The 19,384-nt window shown below is 37.0% G+C and overlaps 2 protein-coding genes across 2 annotated transcripts; one reads left to right on the top strand and one right to left on the bottom strand.

Annotated features, from left to right (window-relative positions):
- Nucleotides 1-1,994: 1,994 nt before the first annotated feature.
- tbx6 (T-box transcription factor 6) lies at nucleotides 1,995-6,471 on the top strand (the record flags this gene model as incomplete). Its single annotated transcript, XM_079477282.1, has 8 exons — nucleotides 1,995-2,064; nucleotides 2,456-2,666; nucleotides 2,809-3,076; nucleotides 3,766-3,909; nucleotides 4,056-4,126; nucleotides 4,219-4,280; nucleotides 4,456-4,720; nucleotides 4,806-6,471. The coding sequence occupies 8 exons, from the start codon at nucleotides 1,995-1,997 to the stop codon at nucleotides 6,469-6,471; spliced, it is 2,757 nt and encodes a 918-aa protein (XP_079333408.1).
- A 1,579-nt stretch (nucleotides 6,472-8,050) lies between these two features.
- Nucleotides 8,051-19,007, bottom strand: prodh2 (proline dehydrogenase 2). The gene is made up of 11 exons (XM_079476263.1): nucleotides 18,932-19,007; nucleotides 18,292-18,796; nucleotides 17,947-18,137; nucleotides 14,619-14,745; nucleotides 14,383-14,454; nucleotides 13,764-13,844; nucleotides 13,513-13,656; nucleotides 12,922-13,088; nucleotides 9,550-9,660; nucleotides 9,363-9,451; nucleotides 8,051-9,270 (listed from the first exon to the last, which is right to left on the bottom strand). The coding sequence occupies exons 2-11, from the start codon at nucleotides 18,526-18,528 to the stop codon at nucleotides 9,074-9,076; spliced, it is 1,416 nt and encodes a 471-aa protein (XP_079332389.1). The 5' UTR covers nucleotides 18,529-18,796; nucleotides 18,932-19,007; the 3' UTR covers nucleotides 8,051-9,073.
- Nucleotides 19,008-19,384: the final 377 nt, after the last annotated feature.

The following is a 19,384-nucleotide window of genomic DNA, read 5'->3' as shown; positions in this document are numbered from 1 at the left end:
CATTAGGCCTCGGAGTCCCTGTAAACTCTTTATAGTGGAAACATCATGGTAAGTAATGACATCCACCCCCCTCTAAGAAAGACACAAGGGGTCAACACCTCCACTTCCTCTCTCTCCCAGCCACTTTTATCATACTCCTGTGAATGAAAAACAAAAACAACAACTAAAACAACAATGCTGAGGTAATGATGGACCAGTCCGACGGCAAAAGACCCATCAGAAAGTCCAAAACAGGCTATTTTTCAATCTCATTCAAATGTACCCTGACTCTTCTCTTTAAATCTTTAAAAACTAAGATCAAATATATTGGTATGACCAACAATAGGTATAAAATAAATGATCTTTTTACTCACTGAGAGGATGACCTAAGCCCAAGTTAGCAATGCATCTGCCAAAAGAATGTCATGACTTTGCAAGAGTAGCAACATTGTGACAAATATTTTGTCAAATAGCATGCAAAGAAGCATCTTTAAAGCCAAATGTTAATCTTGGGTTGTTTTTTAAAAGGCATTTGGATGCTGTACCAGAATCCTTGTTTATCTTAGTGACCAAACTGTAGCAGTAAGACCAAACTGTCTGCTCCATCCCTCCACCCCTCACCACCAACCGAGAGCAAAAAACAGACAATTCAGCAAATGCTGAATTAAACTTGACACAATATAGGCTTAATAAATCGTGTTTTCACCATCAACCCCACCTTAAAAAATACTTCCGTATAATACTATGGTATTTACTTATGTAAGTGGTAGTAAAATTCTTAGATATAGTGTATCCTTACTTTAGTAAAACTACAGTTAAGTACAGTTTGCCACTTTGCTATTGTTAACACTGCAGAATACTATATGAAACTATACCGAAACAGTATAATTACAACAATATACTGTATTTGTTCCATGTGGGACAGTGGACAGTGGACCATGGCCATATGTGGCTTTGGGAATTTTTTCATACCATTTGTGTCATTAAGTCACAACGCATTTTCGTTTTGTTAATTTTTTACTACATTGTCAGCAGCTTACACTTGTGGTTTTATGTCATACCAAGAACCAAAACCAGATGACATTTGTTTTTCAAGAAACACATAACTCTTTAGTGGGAACTACTTATTCAGCTACTTCTAAATTATCAAATAATATTATAATTTGATAAGTTTCTTATAAAAGAAATAGAAACTGCTTGTATTATTGTGTAGTGTAGTTGTAATATAATATAAAAACATAAAAAATCTAAATAGCCTATTTGATTGTACAAACCCTAAGGTATAGTGCAAAATATTATAAAAGCATTTACTACAATGTAAAATATATTTATTCCCAGACACTGGCCGTAGTTGAAAATCCAAGTCAATTTAGTAGAAAATACTAGTCAAAATGGTGTTCGAAACACTAGGCCACCTGGTTATTTTCGCCTACTGTTTGAGGAATTCAAGGATTCAGATATGCTAATTTCTCATACTGTTTTTACGTACAATATAGGTTTGTCTGTAAATATGAATAGCTTCAGATTTTTCAGTTCATCATATTAAAAAAAGAGCGAGATTAAAGTAACCATCTCAGTGATGAAAGGCTTTATATTGACCTAGAGCTGTAACACTGTACACAACATGTTTCACAAAATTGCCAAAATAACGACTAAGTCTTTAACCAGTATGTGTGTATTATAAAGAGATTGTATTTATTTAACCAGTGTTTAAGACCAGGAGTGCTAGCCCAAAAGCTGAGCCTGGAGAAACATAATAAGAAGGAGGAAGTGTGAAGACCTCGCCATTTGGTAAAAGTGTGAAGGTACACTCACCTATATAATACAGAGGGGGCTAACAGAGAGGCATTAGAAGAGAAGACACAGAAAGTAACAGTCATCCTTTGGACGTTAGAAACACATAGAAAATAAAATAGTGTAAACCATTTGAACAGTTTTACTTCATTATGAAATGTCAATGAGAATAGTGTTGATTTGATTAGCTTGAAGAAATCAAAAGAAATCAACCAACAAAAATGCTGGGTGTGGAAATGTACCCCAGTTTGGCCCTGGGACCTCAGAGACTGGGTGACTGCTTTTACAGAGGTAAGAGAGAATTTATATCTTTCAGCAGAGAAAAATACACAGAAGGAAAAAGTAACAGTATGCATGCATTTAAATGAGTCTAGATTATATTTAATGATGTGGATGAAGTGAGAAAATATACCTGAGCTGATCATTTTACAGTAATTCCTACAGATAGCTATGTGGAATGTGAATTTGATCTAATTGCCTTTTACCTATAAAGCTGCACTTTTAGTCCTATTCAAGAATTATAATAGCACGTATACTTGTATTAAATATGAATATTTAGTGTTGTTTTGCGATGTTGTTTTTTACAAGTTTAAAAGAAGGGGACCTAAAACGCACCGCATCTGATAACACAAAAGTTACATGTGGCTTCGTACTGTAGTTGATTCTTACTTGCTGCCTGTAGATCGTGAGCCCTCTGCCCATGTGCCGTTATACCCAACCACGTGCGACATGGCTGCTCGTGGCCTTCCCCCTCGGCTGCTGCAGCCCCCTCCTCCCACCGCCGATTCATCTGGGAATCCTCAGGATACTGTCAAAATGGAACTTGAAAATGCATCACTATGGAAACAGTTCAGTTCAGTTGGCACAGAGATGATTGTTACAAAGAAGGGCAGGTTAGAACATATTTTTGGAGAATAAGCTGCTTAGTATGAAAATAACTTTTGTCATTTGTTTAAAAAAAGTTACTTATGATACTTTTCATTGATTTGAAAATATTTATCAATTACTTTCTTTCTCTACCTTTCCTATACTCAGGAGAATGTTTCCACAGCTGCGGATGAAGCTGTCAGGACTGAACCCAACCCTGCGTTACATTCTTCTTTTAGATATTGTACCTGTTGATTCCTCTCGCTACCGGTTCCAAGACAACAGCTGGCAGGTAGTAGGTGGGGCAGAGGCTCGGTTGCCTGACCGTGTCTTCATCCACCCAGACTCACCAGCAACTGGAGAGCACTGGCAGAATCGCACCATATCCTTCCACCGGGCCAAACTCACCAATAACACATTAGACACACAAGGATATGTAAGTAACTATTGACAAATGATGCATGTTTTGAGAATGTTCAAAGAGTAAGGGCAATTTACGCCAATATTGGATTTTATCATACAGGTAATCTTTACAACACTGTTTCCAATCCTGGTCCTGGAGTGCACTTTGATGTCATTTTGATGTCACTGAAACAGATTTGATTAGAGAGTTATGGAAAATTTGCAGTGTTGGGTGTACTCCAGGACCAGGATTAGGAAACGCTGCTTTACAATAATGTTAATACTATAATGTTACAATAATACACATACATTAAAATGTGAACTTCAACTATGGTTACATCTGCTCAAATGTTACAAATATAATTTCATATACTATGGACACAAAGATACTTCAGCTGCTGAATACAACATTTAATGTACATGTAACATCCGCATATATATTTTAAGTGTACGTTACTCATTAATCATTGACGTATGACAACTAGAATATCGTCATTAAAAGTTGTTTCATTGACAACTTCACAATGTATTTGAAAAATGTAGCTTGAAGTAAATGGCAACAGTATTAATACATTGTAATGTGTGACTAAAGTATTCTTATATTTGGCAGGCACTGTATGTGTTATGAGCTGTGTAATAAAATTCTCCTGAAAATCTCAGAACCGCTGAGAACCAATATTCCTGACATAAATCCAATACATTTCCAACTTGTTTTTCACAAAGGTCATCCTCCACTCCCTCCATCGATACCAGCCACGCATTCATTTGATAGAGGCCCGAGATGTGTTGATGTGGGGAAGAGCCCAGCACTCATTCACCTTTCCTGAAACACAGTTTATTACTGTCACTGCATACCAGAACAGCAAGGTACAAGAACGTGAAATATATAAGAAGGATTAATATGTAAAACCTTTAAAATAATCAGAAAGGGAAAGAAAATTAAGATTTATACAAATGATCCTTCACTGTGTTTTATTTCTTATTCTTTTCTTATTTTTTATATTTTCTCGCAGATCACTGAGCTAAAGATCAACTCCAATCCTTTCGCAAAAGGCTTTAGAGAGAATGGAATGAACTGCAAGAAGTAAATCACAAACACATTCACCCATATAACAATTACCTGCATAAACATGTCTTGACAGCAAACATTTTACAATTTCATTGCAATTTTCCCAGACAAAGAGAGGCAAGGTTAAAGAGGAAAATTCCATCCAATCAAGAGGACTCCTTGGATATTGGTGAGGACATTTGTGTTTTGAAAATAAACACACACACAAAGTAAACTAAAACATCAAAGTTTTTTGGGAATATTTATAACAAAATGCACACATCGATTTCTACGCTGAGTTTCTTGTTGGTTTCTCAAATATTGCTTTTGTAATCAGTATTTTTTTGTCTGCTTTCTTTCCTCAGAATCTTGTGACCCTTGTGATTCCACTGAGCTCCTCACACAATCTGTGGAACTCACAAGCACCACCCTCTCCATTATGAACACTGCCCTTCCTATTACAGTGTCTAGCTTTCACACAGATGTACCATCTCTGCCAGAAGAAACATTCTCTGGCCAATCACTTGTCCTTAGTCAAGCATTTTTGACTTCTGAAGTATCTGAGATTCCCTCCTCAATGGAGAACCAACAACAGTCAGAAAATAATGTGGACAACACACTGATGAATGGGTAAATCTTGGAACTTGCTTTATTAATTTTCCACAAAAGTCATTGTTTTGATGCATGTTAATTAAAAATGTCTCTAATCTAACAGGTCTGGTCAAATGATGGGCCTATCTGGATACATGTCAAGTTATCCAACCCCCCAGCTCAGCTCATCAGCACACTCATCAGGACCCATGCCTCAATCGTCCATCTATTCTGCAGTGTCCTCCACACATATTTCGGATCTTGAGCTTCCTCACTCCTCCACAACTGCCTCTCCACCCTCCATGCCCACATATTCCTCTATGCTTTCATCAGATTATAATTCTCAAATTTCCTCAACAACTATAACCACCTCTACAAGCTCTCCTCTTGGCTCTTCTTACCCTTCTATCTCTCACTCCACCCCTTCGCACCTTCTCCCCTCTTCATCATATCGCTCTCTTCTTACATCAGATCAATCTCAGGACAATCTAAATCCTCAAACACCTTCAAATCCAACTTTCCAATCTATTGCACCTGCCTCCTGTCAAGGTTCTGGGTTAACTATTGACCCTGCTCAAAATCAGGCAGATGAGGGTGGATTGTGCTCCTCCAGTGCAACAACTCCTGTTACCCAAAACTCATCCCAAACATGCTTTCCCTTTCCCCCGATGCAGTCTTCAACCGATCCTGATCCATCATCTCCATGCCAAAGCCTACCCCAGACTGCTCTCTCCTTCCCAGCTGTACAACAGTGCAACCCTAATCCCAATCCCACCCCATCTGACCCAAACATGACTCCAACTGCTTTTCCATTTCCTCCTGCACATTCTACTCCTAACACTATAATGACTCCTTCCAATTCAGATATAACTGTCTTACCCTTTGACTCTGTTCAACAGAATCACAGTCATCACCTGAATACCGCTGAACCTACCCAAAATCCAGCAGCTGGTTCTTTTCCACTTCCCCAACCATTATCTACCTCAGGTCTGAGCATTGTCTCAGCAGTTCCAAATCCAATTTATTCAACAGCTGGACCTTTTTCTTTCCCACCCACCAATGCTTATACTCAAGGTCCAATACAAGCTGTTTCCAGTACAATTCAGCCCACCACAGCATACCCAATACAGCCATTTCCTGCATCTTTATCCATGCACAACCCTCCTGGATCAAACCCTTTTCCATCATCCCACAACTCTTACCCCTTCTCTACTCATATTCAATCTGGTCCACATCCTCTGCAGAGCCTTGCTCTGCCCTCATCCAGCCCAATTCATAGTATTTCTAACACTGCCCAATTTCAGCCTTGCTTTACACAGTCATACCCTAATCCCTCCTTCCCTTACATTCCACCCCAGGCCGCGAACCTTTCTCAGATCTCATCTCAGTCCTTTCCTCCCATTCAGCAATCAAGTACCTCTCAGTTATTGCACCATTCTCTTCCAAATCCTTCTATTCCCCCAGCCCATCCACAATGCACTTCCTCTACAAATGCATACCCTGCTGTTGCTCCCACAGAGATAGGCACCTTCTCACAACTGAATTCTGCTGCCCCCTATCTACCAGATATGGTGCTGCACCCTTCTTTGCTCCCTCCTCTGGATACCTCCCTCTCCTCTTCGGCTCCCCCCTCCCTTTATAATCCCTTTCCTGCCTACTCACTGCGTCTTTGCCAGGACCCACGATCCTCGCTACATTTACCCCTCAGGCATATTTATAGGCAGCCACAGCATGCCCATCCCCATGGTCAGGGGTCTTACTTTGATCTTGGAGGAAGAGCAGTATTCTGACAACCAACAGTAAATGACAGTAACATGACCAAGATTTCATGGCCAAGCCATTGGTCTGAAAATGATGAAAGCACTGCAAATTTTGTTTAGAAATGGTCATTTATGGTAGCTGAAAATCAAAAGTATTTTTAATGTTTGTAAGGCTTCTGTTTGTTATAGGATTCTGAAATGTAGCTATAGTAGACCTTTATGCTTATCTTTAATAAACAAATTTGTACATTTTAATGTCCTTGTTTAGGTTTAAACTACAAAATAAAATGTGTGATTTTTTAAAATGTGATTTTCATATAATTATGACCAGGCTACAACACAAGGAACCTTGAGAGGGAAATTATATAAAATTGGTATGGGGGAATGTTTCTTTAATTTGATTGTAAGTTAGATTTATTTTATTCTCAAATTGTAATAGCATCATCATTTTATAACAAATATTTGATAAACAGAATATTATAGTTTGTTTTAGATGTAATGCGATGTGTATACATGATTTAAGGTTCAAAACCGCTGTATTTTCCACATACTGTGCATGTTTGTATCTCCTCTTTGCCCCGCCTCTCTGAAACACACAGAGAGTTTCAGATTTTTTTACAAAGTGAGGTGTTGCATGATTGGCCAGTTAAGCAGTGCGTAGTGATTGGTCGAGTACTCCAAGCGTGTGACGGAAATGTAATACCTCTTACAATATTCAGAATATCAGGCTCCGCAGCAATTGTACAGACAGGTGATAAAATGTCATCAGTACTTCTTTATATCAATTCGAGCCCGAATCTGATCCACAAAATGAAGATGTTTAAGACTTTACAGGATGTAAAGGTGTGGTAAGGTTTTATAAAAAAAAGTTAAATAGTTAAAACGATAGCTAACTGTTTTACCTTTTATATATAACGTTATAAAGACTATAAACAAACAACCATATACATCATACAGAGTTTGTGTGAGATAACAACAAGCTTGCATTACAGCAGGAAATGGTAACATAATAAATAATGTGCACGCTTTGGCCCTTCTTGGTCAACCTGTGTTACGCTATGTCTTGAGGTGACTCTACAAAGACAATAAACCACATTATAAACGCGGCATTTGTTGCCTCTAGTTTGAACACAAAACAACATGGAAACAACATGCGCCAAACTCAACGTAACTTACTTTAGGCCATAACAAAGTCTTTCAATGAAAATATACTTATGCGAATCTGAAGCGCCAGACTGTCCTTGCAAAGTTTTAATGGTTGGAATCGCCCCACTTTTTAACCAAAGCCTTCATTCTGGTCTTGATCTCTCCCAGGTTCATGAAGCAAATGCTCTGCCCAAACTTGATCATTCGGATTGTACTTTTCTGGAACAGTGTTGTAAATAAAATGTAACTATTCGCTTTTAGTTGTCTCATCTTTTGGTTACACGAGGCATTTCAGGGAGGTCTGAGTGAGCATTCGCTTTTAGATAGAATGCATCTTTTGTTCTGACACTGTCATTTTTGCAAGTTCACGAGTCTAATACATGCATGGGCAACTTATAACACACCAAAGACACAGAAAAACAGCCAAATGGTGCCATATGACCCCAATAATACGACATCATCCGCCAATACAAAATGTTCCTTTATCTGTATTTCAATTAATTCAACCACTGACAGACATTTCACATCTGCAAAAAACTTATGATACCATAAAAGTGTAAAAGAAAATCAAATGTATATTAAAAAACACAGGGCTTATTTCTCAGATCATAATATACATTAAAGCAGTAAATGGCCTTTCACAAGTAATTCACTCTTTGTAATTGGACTACATGTGAAGGGTTGTGGGAACCCATTGGCAGCAAAGAATACATGCTTCCAAAAATGGAAACGTTGACTCTAAGAGTCTGTACTAAAGTGAATTGAAGTCAGTTCCAACATGTGTCAATGCAGAGTAACCGTGCAGTTCCGTGAGCACCAGGAAAATATTTTCTCTTCATTTTTTATTCAAAACCTAAATAAAAAAAACTTGTTTTGCTCAATGTTTTCTTTAAAACAGTTGTGACATTTGCTCATTAGCAGGTGTCAAGGAGTGAGTGCTTTAGAAACAGAGGAAGGGTCATTAAAGTCTAGGTGACAATTTCCTCAACAAACTACACCAACTTCACCCTGTTTTTCCCCTTTCCATTTGGTAATAGACAGAGAAAGAGTTTAAAATAAGGTTATGTAAACAGCACTGAAGTTCAAAATGTTGATATGTTATTTGATATATTTTATTTGATGTAAAAGTTGCTGACAACCAAAGCAAATTACAACAGATTGTATTTTTGTTTGTTGTATTTTTACTAAATGAAGACCTGGAGACCTAGAAATTTAATTTATTTATTTGTATTTATTATTTTAGGAATAAATTGTTACATCCTAGTTAAAAAACTAGTCATCCCAAATCATCCCATGTGTTTTAGAGTAAATGTAAATATAATATGTGACTGCATTTGAATCAGTTCTCTAAAGGGATATTTGTCAACATGTATTGAAATTGTAAAAGTACTTTTGAATTATCAGGAGTTTGAGCTTACAATAGTGAAAGAAAGAAGAGTTTTTGCACTCACTTTTCAATTTCAACCCTCTATGTTTGCTCTCTTTTCTACTTTTGAGTATCTTTTTTGGCCCCTGTGATCTTTTCCCTAATTCTGCGGCGGAGCTCTTGTCTCAGTAGGTCTCTTTCTTTACGGATGCCCTGGATGATAGTACGGTTTTCCTGAGCTCTTCGGACCAGATATGGCAACGTGTTGTCCACTGTTCCGTATGGCACTGATTTGTAAACTGAGAAACCATGCTGAGCTAAAATGGGAGAAGAATCAAGAAAGGCAAAAATAATCCCATGTATTGTTATTAAAATGAAGACTATTGGGCTATTGATTCCCTCTTCTTACCAAGAGTGAGAGACACATGGTCACACATTCCAAGCAGCTGACCAAAACAGACAGAGCTACTGTCTTCGTCCATTCCTAACTCCACCATTCTAAAATACAGAAATAAATACATTACAAATACTGGGATCTTACTTTACATTGCTGGTAATGATCAGATGAGAGAAGTTCACTGTGTGCAAAGGTTTACCGTGTCACTGCCCGCCTGACTGATTCTTCATTGTGAGTGGCAACAATCATCATATAGTGTTCAGGCTTCTCAAAAATTAGGTTAAGCATCATCTCCAGACATCCATTATAACTATACAGGTTGCAAAAAAATTGAGACATTAAAATACAGTGGTCCCAAAAAGTATATACAGTGCCTATAAAAAGTATTCTCCCCTTAATCCCCCCCCCACATTTAGTTGTTTATGCCAAATGACAAATGACAACACCATACACCATAATGACAAAGCAAAAAAAGGTTTGTGACAACTTTTATAAAAAAAATATAAAATGCCAATTTTATAAAAAATAATTAAAACCGAAACAATTACATTGCATATGTATTCATCCCCTTTTCTGCGACACTTGAAATTTAGCTTGTTGGTGTTACTACACTTCAACTGGAGTTGACCTGTGGCAAATTCAATTGAATGAGTATGATTGGGAAAGGCACACATCTCTTAATAAAAGGTCTAATAGCTGAAAATGCATATCAGAGCACAAACCAAGCTATGAGGTCAAAATAACTGCCAGTAGAGCTCTGAGGCATTATCATTTCAAGACACAGATGTGGGGAAGAATGCAAACTGAAGTAATTGGCTGCAGCAGTAGAGAGCAAGAGAGTGGCAGCAAATGCCATCCCCCAAAACGCCCAGGTTAACTCGCTAAAAAGGCAACCCTTTATTCGGGAGGGACAGAAAAAGCTGGACATGGTTTTGCAGGACAGTCATAATATTTGAGTTGACTGTACCTTGGGAAGAGGCCATTAACGAAGCATTTGAAAGAAAGAAGCTCCGGTATGCCAACTTGGCGGCACAGGCTGAAGATCGGGGAAGGACAGTGAAAGTGTTCCCTGTGAAAGTGGGCTACATGGTCTTTGTTTCCAATTCCACTACAAGGCTGCTTAAGAAAGTTGGGATCAGAGGACATGCCCAACGTCAAAGAACTTGCCTACCCTACAAACCCAGTGAAACCTCGGACCTCCTTTCCTCTATTCATATTCTTGACTGCTGCCCCTCTCATGCATAAGGCATGGGAAATGTACTATTGGGCAATTCCTACTATTGGGCAAATATTTGGGCTGAAATGGTCTGATGAATCTCAGTTTCAAGCATCATGTCTTCCGGAAACAAAGAAATGCTGCTCATGCCCTGCACAAGATCACCCCAAAAGTAAAGTGTGGTGATAAAAGCATCATGCTTTGTGTGTGTTTATCAGCAGCTGGGAATTGTGGGACTTGTCAGGATGGAAGAAAGGCTCAGCCGCACAAAATTTAGATATACCCTTAATGAAAACCTCTGACATGGGAAAGATGGTTTCTTCTCCAACAGGACAATGATTTTGTGCACAAAGAACAATGAAAATGTCTATCTACTGCCAGAGTTTGAGAGGATCTGAGGAGCAGAATGGCAGAAAATTGCCAAGTGCAGATGTGTAAAGCTTGTCACATCATACCCCAAAAGACTTCATGCTTTAAAGGTGTTTTAACCAAGAACTGAGTTCAGGGTATGAATACTTTTGCAATGTACTTAAAAACATTTTGTGAAAAATCAGTTTTTTTTGCTTTACCATTATGGTGTATGTTTAGATTGATGTGGTAAAAAGAAACTTGAATTAGTTTAACACAAGGCAGCAAGTTAAAAATGTGAAAAAAGAAGGCGAGTGAATACTTTTTATAGTCACTGCAATATATACAGTATATACTTATATATAACATATAACAGCCACGGAATAAAATCAATAGACCATTACACATTTTAATTTGATCAGCATTTCTAGATCTATTGTGGCCATTCTAGTCCAGTGTATGTTGAATTTCAACAAAATCAAACTTCAGGAATAACGAAGTCATCCAAAAGCAACGTGAAAGACTGACAGCATGACAAGACACATGAAAAGTCTAATTATAAAACAGAGACTATCACATAAAAAAAGAATTGTCAAACTTTTCCTAAACAGATATATAGAAATATTACAATTTTATTGCTTAAAATTGAAAAATAACTTCTAGTGCATAATTTCTGTTATTATGACCGGTTTCTCCAGTTTTCATCTTCTGAAAATAAATATAAATATTTGCTTTTTATTTGACATATTGTTAGTGGTTCACAGCATTAAACAAAAAAATTAAGTTTAACCTAAACATATACCTATAAATAAGACTGAAATGGTACTTTAAAACTGTCTCTTAATTTCCCCCCGACTATATAATAAAATAACATACTATAAACTAAATGTTGAAACAAACAACAGTTTGCCTGGCATCGTTTGTTTATTCATGTAATGAAAATACTCTTTGAAATGCATGTTTATTGCTAAGATTCTGATACCAAAAGAACAATAATTAATAGCCATTAATAGACTGATCTAAACTATAGTGTGGTCAAATTTACTAGATAACTGAAAACAGAATAAAAAAATGATTTAACAGAGATTGCATTAACTAACAACAATTTCTAGACAATGCAAAGCATAAAATGGTATGCAGTCAAACCAAAATTGATTCAGACACCTTCAACATTTCTCACATTATCACAGTTTATTCACTATAGTTTAGAAAATGGAAATAGAACACATTCATCTTTATATTGTATTTTGACAACTTTGATAGAAAATTATGTAATGGATTAAGTTGAATAGCTGTCAGCGATTAGACACGATTAGATAATACCAATTTTGGGCAACCATTACCAAGCAATGTTTCCCTTCCCTTTTGCAAGCACTACGGAGGCTGAGAGAGGATTAAGATGTTGTCACATTTTCGCTTCTTTCCCCTATGAGATAACGTATTTACGAAACGCTTTCTGTAGAGCAGTTCATTTGTTTAGGACTACTGTTGAAACAACATGGCGACATGTCAAAAACATTCCATGCTAGGGGACCAGCGCTGTAGATAGAAATAGCTCATTCTAAGGTAAGAAAACGTAATGCTTCATTATGAAAGGTCTTTATAAACATCTGAACACATGGTTATGTATATTATATTGCATTTGAGTCAATAGATGTTCCAAAAAACTGTTCCTTTGATTTTTGGTCAGTCTTTGGTGTAAAAAGGTCACATTAGCAATTTAGAAAAAACACGCAAGTAAAACATGGCCAAGTCAAAGTGTCTCAATAATCTCAGTGCCCTCAGTTTTAATGTCAAAATGAACTTTATTTTGCTATCCTCACTTACATAAATGAACTACAGTTTCCTGCATCCACTAGTAAAAATGTCTCTGAATATTTTTTTATTTGACTGTATATTAACTATGAAATTATACGCAGAATCATTTTAGAAAGTCCATGCAATCAAGGCAATTCTAAAATAGGAACAGATATACTCTTTATAATGTTAAGTAATATTTGGACTCACCTTTCATTTGTATTTTCCCATGATTCATGTATTGGATCTGTACGCTTCTCTTTCTCAGCTAAATTTCTTTCTTTGTCCATGTAAGCCCCTCTGACAAGTTTAATGCCAAGACAGAACACCTGATCACTGGATGTCTGAATGGCATCACACAACAGATTCCTTGACTCCTGCAGGCAAACAAATAGAGCAAGACTATATTCAACCAATAGAAGGCTTATAATTAGCTTTTGGACCTGCATTTATGGTCATCAGACTACAGGATGTTGCATTTGCCTGCTCATCCCTAACAGGCTTCTATGCCACTATAATGAGAAGGTCAACTAGAGTAGCAACATTAAAATCAATGCTGGTCACCCCACCTCACTTGCACCAAAGCATAGCCCCTTTGTACATTCATTAACCAGAACAAGCAATGACATTCATGCTGGTCTAAAGAAACAAACCTAAGCCTGTTAGATGGTTTTAGTTGGTTTCCCAGCATGTTCAGGCAGGTCTAGTTTTTGAAGGCTAGAACACATGAATACCATTTTGGCAAAACTGAGATGCCTGTTCAAATCAGTTTACACCAACAGGCCAAGGCAGTATACCTACCTTTAGATAGCACTGGTATGTGTTCCAGATCCAGGCACTTTGTTGATTAAACTTTTTCATCATCGCCATGGTAATGAGTGAAAGTGCAGGGTTTATATAAGTGTACTCAGCATCCACCAGAACACGGACTTTATTAGCGCTGGCCTATAATATACATTGAGAGAAATACATATTTAGATTTCTTAGGCATTGAAATTAGAACATGATGCATTCCTTGTGACTAAGATTTGATCCATTACAAATATTGGTACCTCTCCTATTTTGTTCAGTCTCTGAAGGCCACATATGAAGTGTGTGTTTTCACTCTCCGATAGGCCAGAAAACATGATTTCCTATTGGATAAAATGTCTCTGGTTACATATAATCGGTATTAAAGCGCTGTGTGAATGAAGATGACTGACATAATCTTTCCTACCCGATACAAAATAAGACATTGATTTAAAAGCTGATGCTGGGGAAAACAATGCATAATTCTAAAACCTTATTAAATAACACAAATCGCGCAGTACAAGGTAGCTTGATGAATAAGCCAGTCTCTACAGGTATGTTTTTGATGTAGCCTGGCTATAGAAACTAATCATTAACAACAACTAAAACTTAAATGATCATTTGTGACTTCTTCTGTCCCCCACAAATTTCAGGACTACAGGGGCATGGTGCAGATCTTTTGTCCAATTCATCAAATCAGTATTTTTCCTTTGGGGATCGCTAGAACTAATCAAAATGGAACAAATTATATATATATATATATATATATACACACACACATTTATAAAATATACTGCATAAAAAAACAAAACATCATATAAAATGTGTAACACATAAATCCACGGCTGTGGTGTTTCTTTAAGAAATAACCAATATCTGTACCTCTCCTTCCATGGCTTTGACAAGCAAGTTTAGATCATATCGTTCAGTCCTAAGCAGAGAGGTCAGCTTAACCTACAAACATGTATAATTTGTAACTTAATAGCATACAGTATGTTGAAAGATGAGTGACAACATTAAACTGACAAAACAAAAGCAGCGCCATGTCAAATTTACGATACATTATTTGCGTTAGTTTTAAGACATGAACTTAATCTTTGACAAGAATAAACACCCACACACAGCTCAGGGCTGAGAAGTGCAGTAATCTTCAGTTGCATCATTGGATTTTTACTCCATCCTTTACTGTGAGACATATGGATGCATTCCAACATGGCCACCAGGTTGTCTTCATATCGACGTTCCCTGTATGTGTAGCATGAAAAGTGTATATGAATATACATATTTATATATATATATATATATATATATATATATATATATATATACACAGTATATAACCTATATATATATATTTATATATATATATATATATATATATATATATATATATATATATATATATCACTACATTAAAATATTTGCTAACTGGAGAAATGCAACTATGCTGCAGAGATTATTTGTTTCTGTCATAACTGTCACAATCTGATCACACAAACAATTACAGCACTAACAGAAACTTATTGTGTCTTATTGTGCATTTTCTATTAAAGTTTTTTAAGCTTAATTAAGAGCTTTCTTAGAGGGTTCCTAGAAGCTTTAAGAATACGGGCCCTGGTCTTGACATGGCTGTTATTCTGGACTTGACTGGGTCAGTATTCTTTTCTATTTCAGCCATTTTGCTGTAGATTATTGTCCAGTTACATGCCCAATACTGGCCAAGCTTTATCTGTTGTACATATGGCCACACATTTTACTAGAATACCTTCATTTTGCAAACCTTAGCTGTCTTAGGTACGGTCTTTTTAGAGAGAAGAAACTTCTTCATGGCAAGCCTTCCAGACATGTTTTTTTTGTATGGTCTTTTTCTAATTGTACTGTCACAAACCTCATAATTTACCATGAAAACAGAGGCGTGTAGAGTCTGAGGTAGAGTTTTTGGGTTGTCTGCAAATTTCTCTGAGCACTGCGCGGTCTGACCTTGGGGTGAATTTGCTGGGATGTCTACTCCTGGGAAGATTAAAACGGTCTTCTACTATCTTCAACTTGTGAATAATGTTCCTCACTGTAGAACGATGGACCTCACAGTGTTTGGAAATGTCCGTATTGTGCTTCCAAGTTTGATGGCAGCAACAACTGCTTGTCTAAGTTCATAACTGATGTGTTTCCTGCTTGGCATTGTGATAATATACACCTGAATGCTCCACACCAGCCAACTGCCAAAACTTCAGTTTCTATAGAGATGCTCACACTTGCTGATGATCAGTCAATCAAAAGCATTGTTTGTGTGTGTGTGTGTGTGTATAAATACCATTATACCAACCATTCAGAGGCCGATTTTCTATCTATTTATAGGTATGTATTTAGGTAAATACGCTTTGTATCATTCTGTGAACTACTAACAGTTTTTTGATAAAATCTCAAATAAAAAGATTGTTTCTATTTGCATTTATTTGCGGAGAACGCAAACTGAAAATAACAGGTGAAAATAACCGAAAAGATGCTGTTTTGTCAGGCCTCAAATACCGCAAAGAAAACAAGTTCATGTTGATTATTAAGCAATACAGCAGTAATATTTGTACATTAATTTAGGAAAACTTCTAAATGTATTTTTGAATGTGATAACTGTGATAAAAATCGAGGTTTTCATGTGTTTTGTCATGCTGTCACTCTTTCTGTAACTCCTGAACTTGAATTTTGTTGAAATTCAACAGACACTGGACTGGAATGGACACAATACATCTAGAAGATCTGATTTTAAATAGTACGGGACTTTTCGTGGCCATGTTGATTGTTTATATTGAAATGTTTAATAGAGATGACAATGATGGTTTCTGCTTTTGTGGAAAAACAAATGGTTTGTGTGTATATATACAGCGAGGGAAATAATATTTGATCCTCTACTGATTTTGCAAGTTTGCCTCCTTACAAATAAATGGAGGGTCTATAATTTTTATGGTAGGTTTTTTTTTTAACTGATAGAGACAGAATATAAAAAACAGGGGAAAAATTTTATATAAATGTTGTATATTAATTTGCATTTCAGTCAGTGAAATAAGTATTTGATCCCCGAGCAAAACATAACTTTGTACTTACTGGAGAAACCCTTGTTTACAAGCACAGAGGTCAGACATTTCTGATAGTTGGTCACCAGGTTTGCACATGTGTCAGGAAACATTTGAGTCCACTCCTCTGTGAATCTTTAAGGTTTCTTGGCTGTCACTCAGCAAATTGGAGTTTTAGCCTCCTTCAAAGATTTTCTATAGGACTAGGCTAAGACATTTAATGTGCTCCTCCTTTAGCCACTCTTTGGTTGTCTTGGCAATATGTTTGGGGTCTTTGTCATGTTAAAAGCACATCCATGACCCATCTTCGGTGATCTAGTTAAGGGGAGGAGGTTCTTACCCAATATTTGATGGTACATAAACCCTCAATGCGGTGAAGTCATAAAAAGCATAATGTTTTCAAATCTGTGCTTCTCTTCCGGGATGTTGTTCTTGGGGTCTTAGTCAGCATTTCTCTCCCTCCAAAAACAGGAGTCAATTTTCTTCCCGTTTGACCACAGCACTTTCTCCAAAGCCTTTTCTGAATCATTTGATGTTCATTGTCAAACTTCAGACTTTCAGTGCTTCAGGATTTCAATAAATTGTGGCATAGCGTGTTACTAATAGTTTGCTTGCTAACTGTGGTCCCAACTGTCTTGAACTCATTAACAAGCTTCTTCCGTGGAGTTCTGGGCTGATCTTTAACTTCTCCTGATCATCTTTACCCCATTGGGGAAATCTAGCAGGAAGCTCCAGACCAAGGACAATTGATAGATATTTTGTATTTCTTCAATTTCCAAATAATAATAAATAATCGCACCAACCGTAGTCTCCTAACCAAGCTTCTGTCTGTAGCCTATTCAAGGTTTGTGCAGGTCTACAATCTTGTCCCTTTGAAACTTATTTGGTCTTGGACCATGGTGGTGGAGAGGTTGAAATGAAAGATACAGAGTCTGATGGCAGGCATCTTTTATATACATAGCAAGCTGTTATAAGTAGTACTTTCTTAAAGTGACAGAAATAATCTGTGGTCCATATAGGCACATGACCAATCTGTGGAGCCAGAATTCTTAGTGGTTGGTAGGGGATCAAATACTTATTTCACTGACTGAAATGAAAATCAATTTATAACCTTTATATACATTTTCCCCGATTTTTTGGTTGATATTTGTTTCTATCAGTTAAAATAAACCTACCATAAAAATGATAGACCCGTCATTTCTTTGTAAGCAGGCAAACTTTCAAAATCGACAGGTGATCAAATCATTATATATATATATATATACAGTATATATAATGTTTTTGTGTGTAATAAAAAAGTTCAAATCTAACACTATAATATTATTTAACAGTAAGAGTTCAAATGCTTAACTCTTGATACAACGTTTTCCAAATATCCTACCCAGTGCTTTCTCCTAAGTCCTCTTCGATAGGAACAGCCAGCATGGGGTGGAGGCCCAGAGAGCTCATCTTTTGCATGGATTCTGCTATCTCTCTTTCGGTTTCACCAGCAACAAACTGAGCGTACACAGATGGACGCAGGACCATTGAGAAAATCCGCTCACCCAAAAGCATTTTTGTAAAGGTCATTAACTGCCAAAAAGAAGGAGAGAAAGATTCATTTATTTTACGCATTCAAGCGGCTCATTTCTAGGTGCCTCTCAGCTGGTGCTGTATCGTAATTCATCTGTGCACCAGGTGAAAATGAAGGACGTAGTTGTCAGTGTGTTGCAGGTGTATGCCTTACCTTACCACAGTTGTTAACTAGTACAGGGAACGAGCAAAGTCTGAAGACTCCAAGGGCTCGGATGATCTCCCAGACACTCTTTACTTTAAATGCTCGTGGGTCCTCAAATGTCAGAAAGGCGGGTGCGGTAGGGTCACGATCACCACGCTTTGATACCAGAGACTGTGGTTCAGCCATGCTCATGTAGCGCAGAGACATGAAACGATGTAATACATGTGGCCGAAGAAGAGTATACATCTTCGCTGTTCTGACACTTGTTGAAGATGTAAAGTAAGAGAGGCTTTTTCAATCAACTAAAATAGGGAGCTGAGATCCCTGTATTTAACAGATTGTCTAATCTAAACAGTCACAGGGGTGATCAATTTTAGCTCTATCTCAGTTTGGGTAATTCCCGTTCTTGCTCAACAAACAGGTTAACATGCTATTTTTACATGAAAGATTCATATAGACACTTATACATACAAGTATGCAACGAAACTTGTTTCCACACAGCCACATTAATGACCTGAAAGCATATTAAGGAGAAAGGCCAAATAAATGGTATTAATCAGTTTGAGTCCAATTTCCTAAAACGATATTGCCATAGTAGTCTAATGACTGAAGTCTCAAAGAACAATAAGAAAATATTAATTTCTCTTACCTTAATGTTCTCTTTCAATTATATGGTTGTGTCCAACTTTTATTGCAAATAAACAGGCAGAGGAGAGAACATGAATGGGGTAGAGAGGGGAGGTCTCCTAGTTAATCACTGACATGAAGCCTGAACCTTGGGACGAAAAGGTTAAGGGACAAATATTCAGTAACCCATCGATCCAGAAAATATAACGATGCATCAATAATAATTGTATCCAATTTTGGTCCCAACACCATTATGCTTTGAAACAACAAAAAAAGACGTCCAATTATATTAAATGTATAGTGATGTGTGGAAAAATAGAGGGAGATAATATAAATGAATTAAGTAAAATAGTAAAAATGCTGTGAAAATGATAAGCAAGAAAACAGAACAGGTGTCAAAATGACCCTGGGTCCTGGGAAGGAGACAGATTTTGGCGTTGAACAGAGTTATGTGTAAAAGACAGGGCCATAATAA

Source organism: Barbatula barbatula (assembly GCF_947034865.1).
Source record: "Barbatula barbatula genome assembly, chromosome: 16".
In the NCBI taxonomy this organism is placed as follows: domain Eukaryota; kingdom Metazoa; phylum Chordata; class Actinopteri; order Cypriniformes; family Nemacheilidae; genus Barbatula; species Barbatula barbatula.
This window is presented reverse-complemented; position numbering and strand designations above follow the sequence as displayed.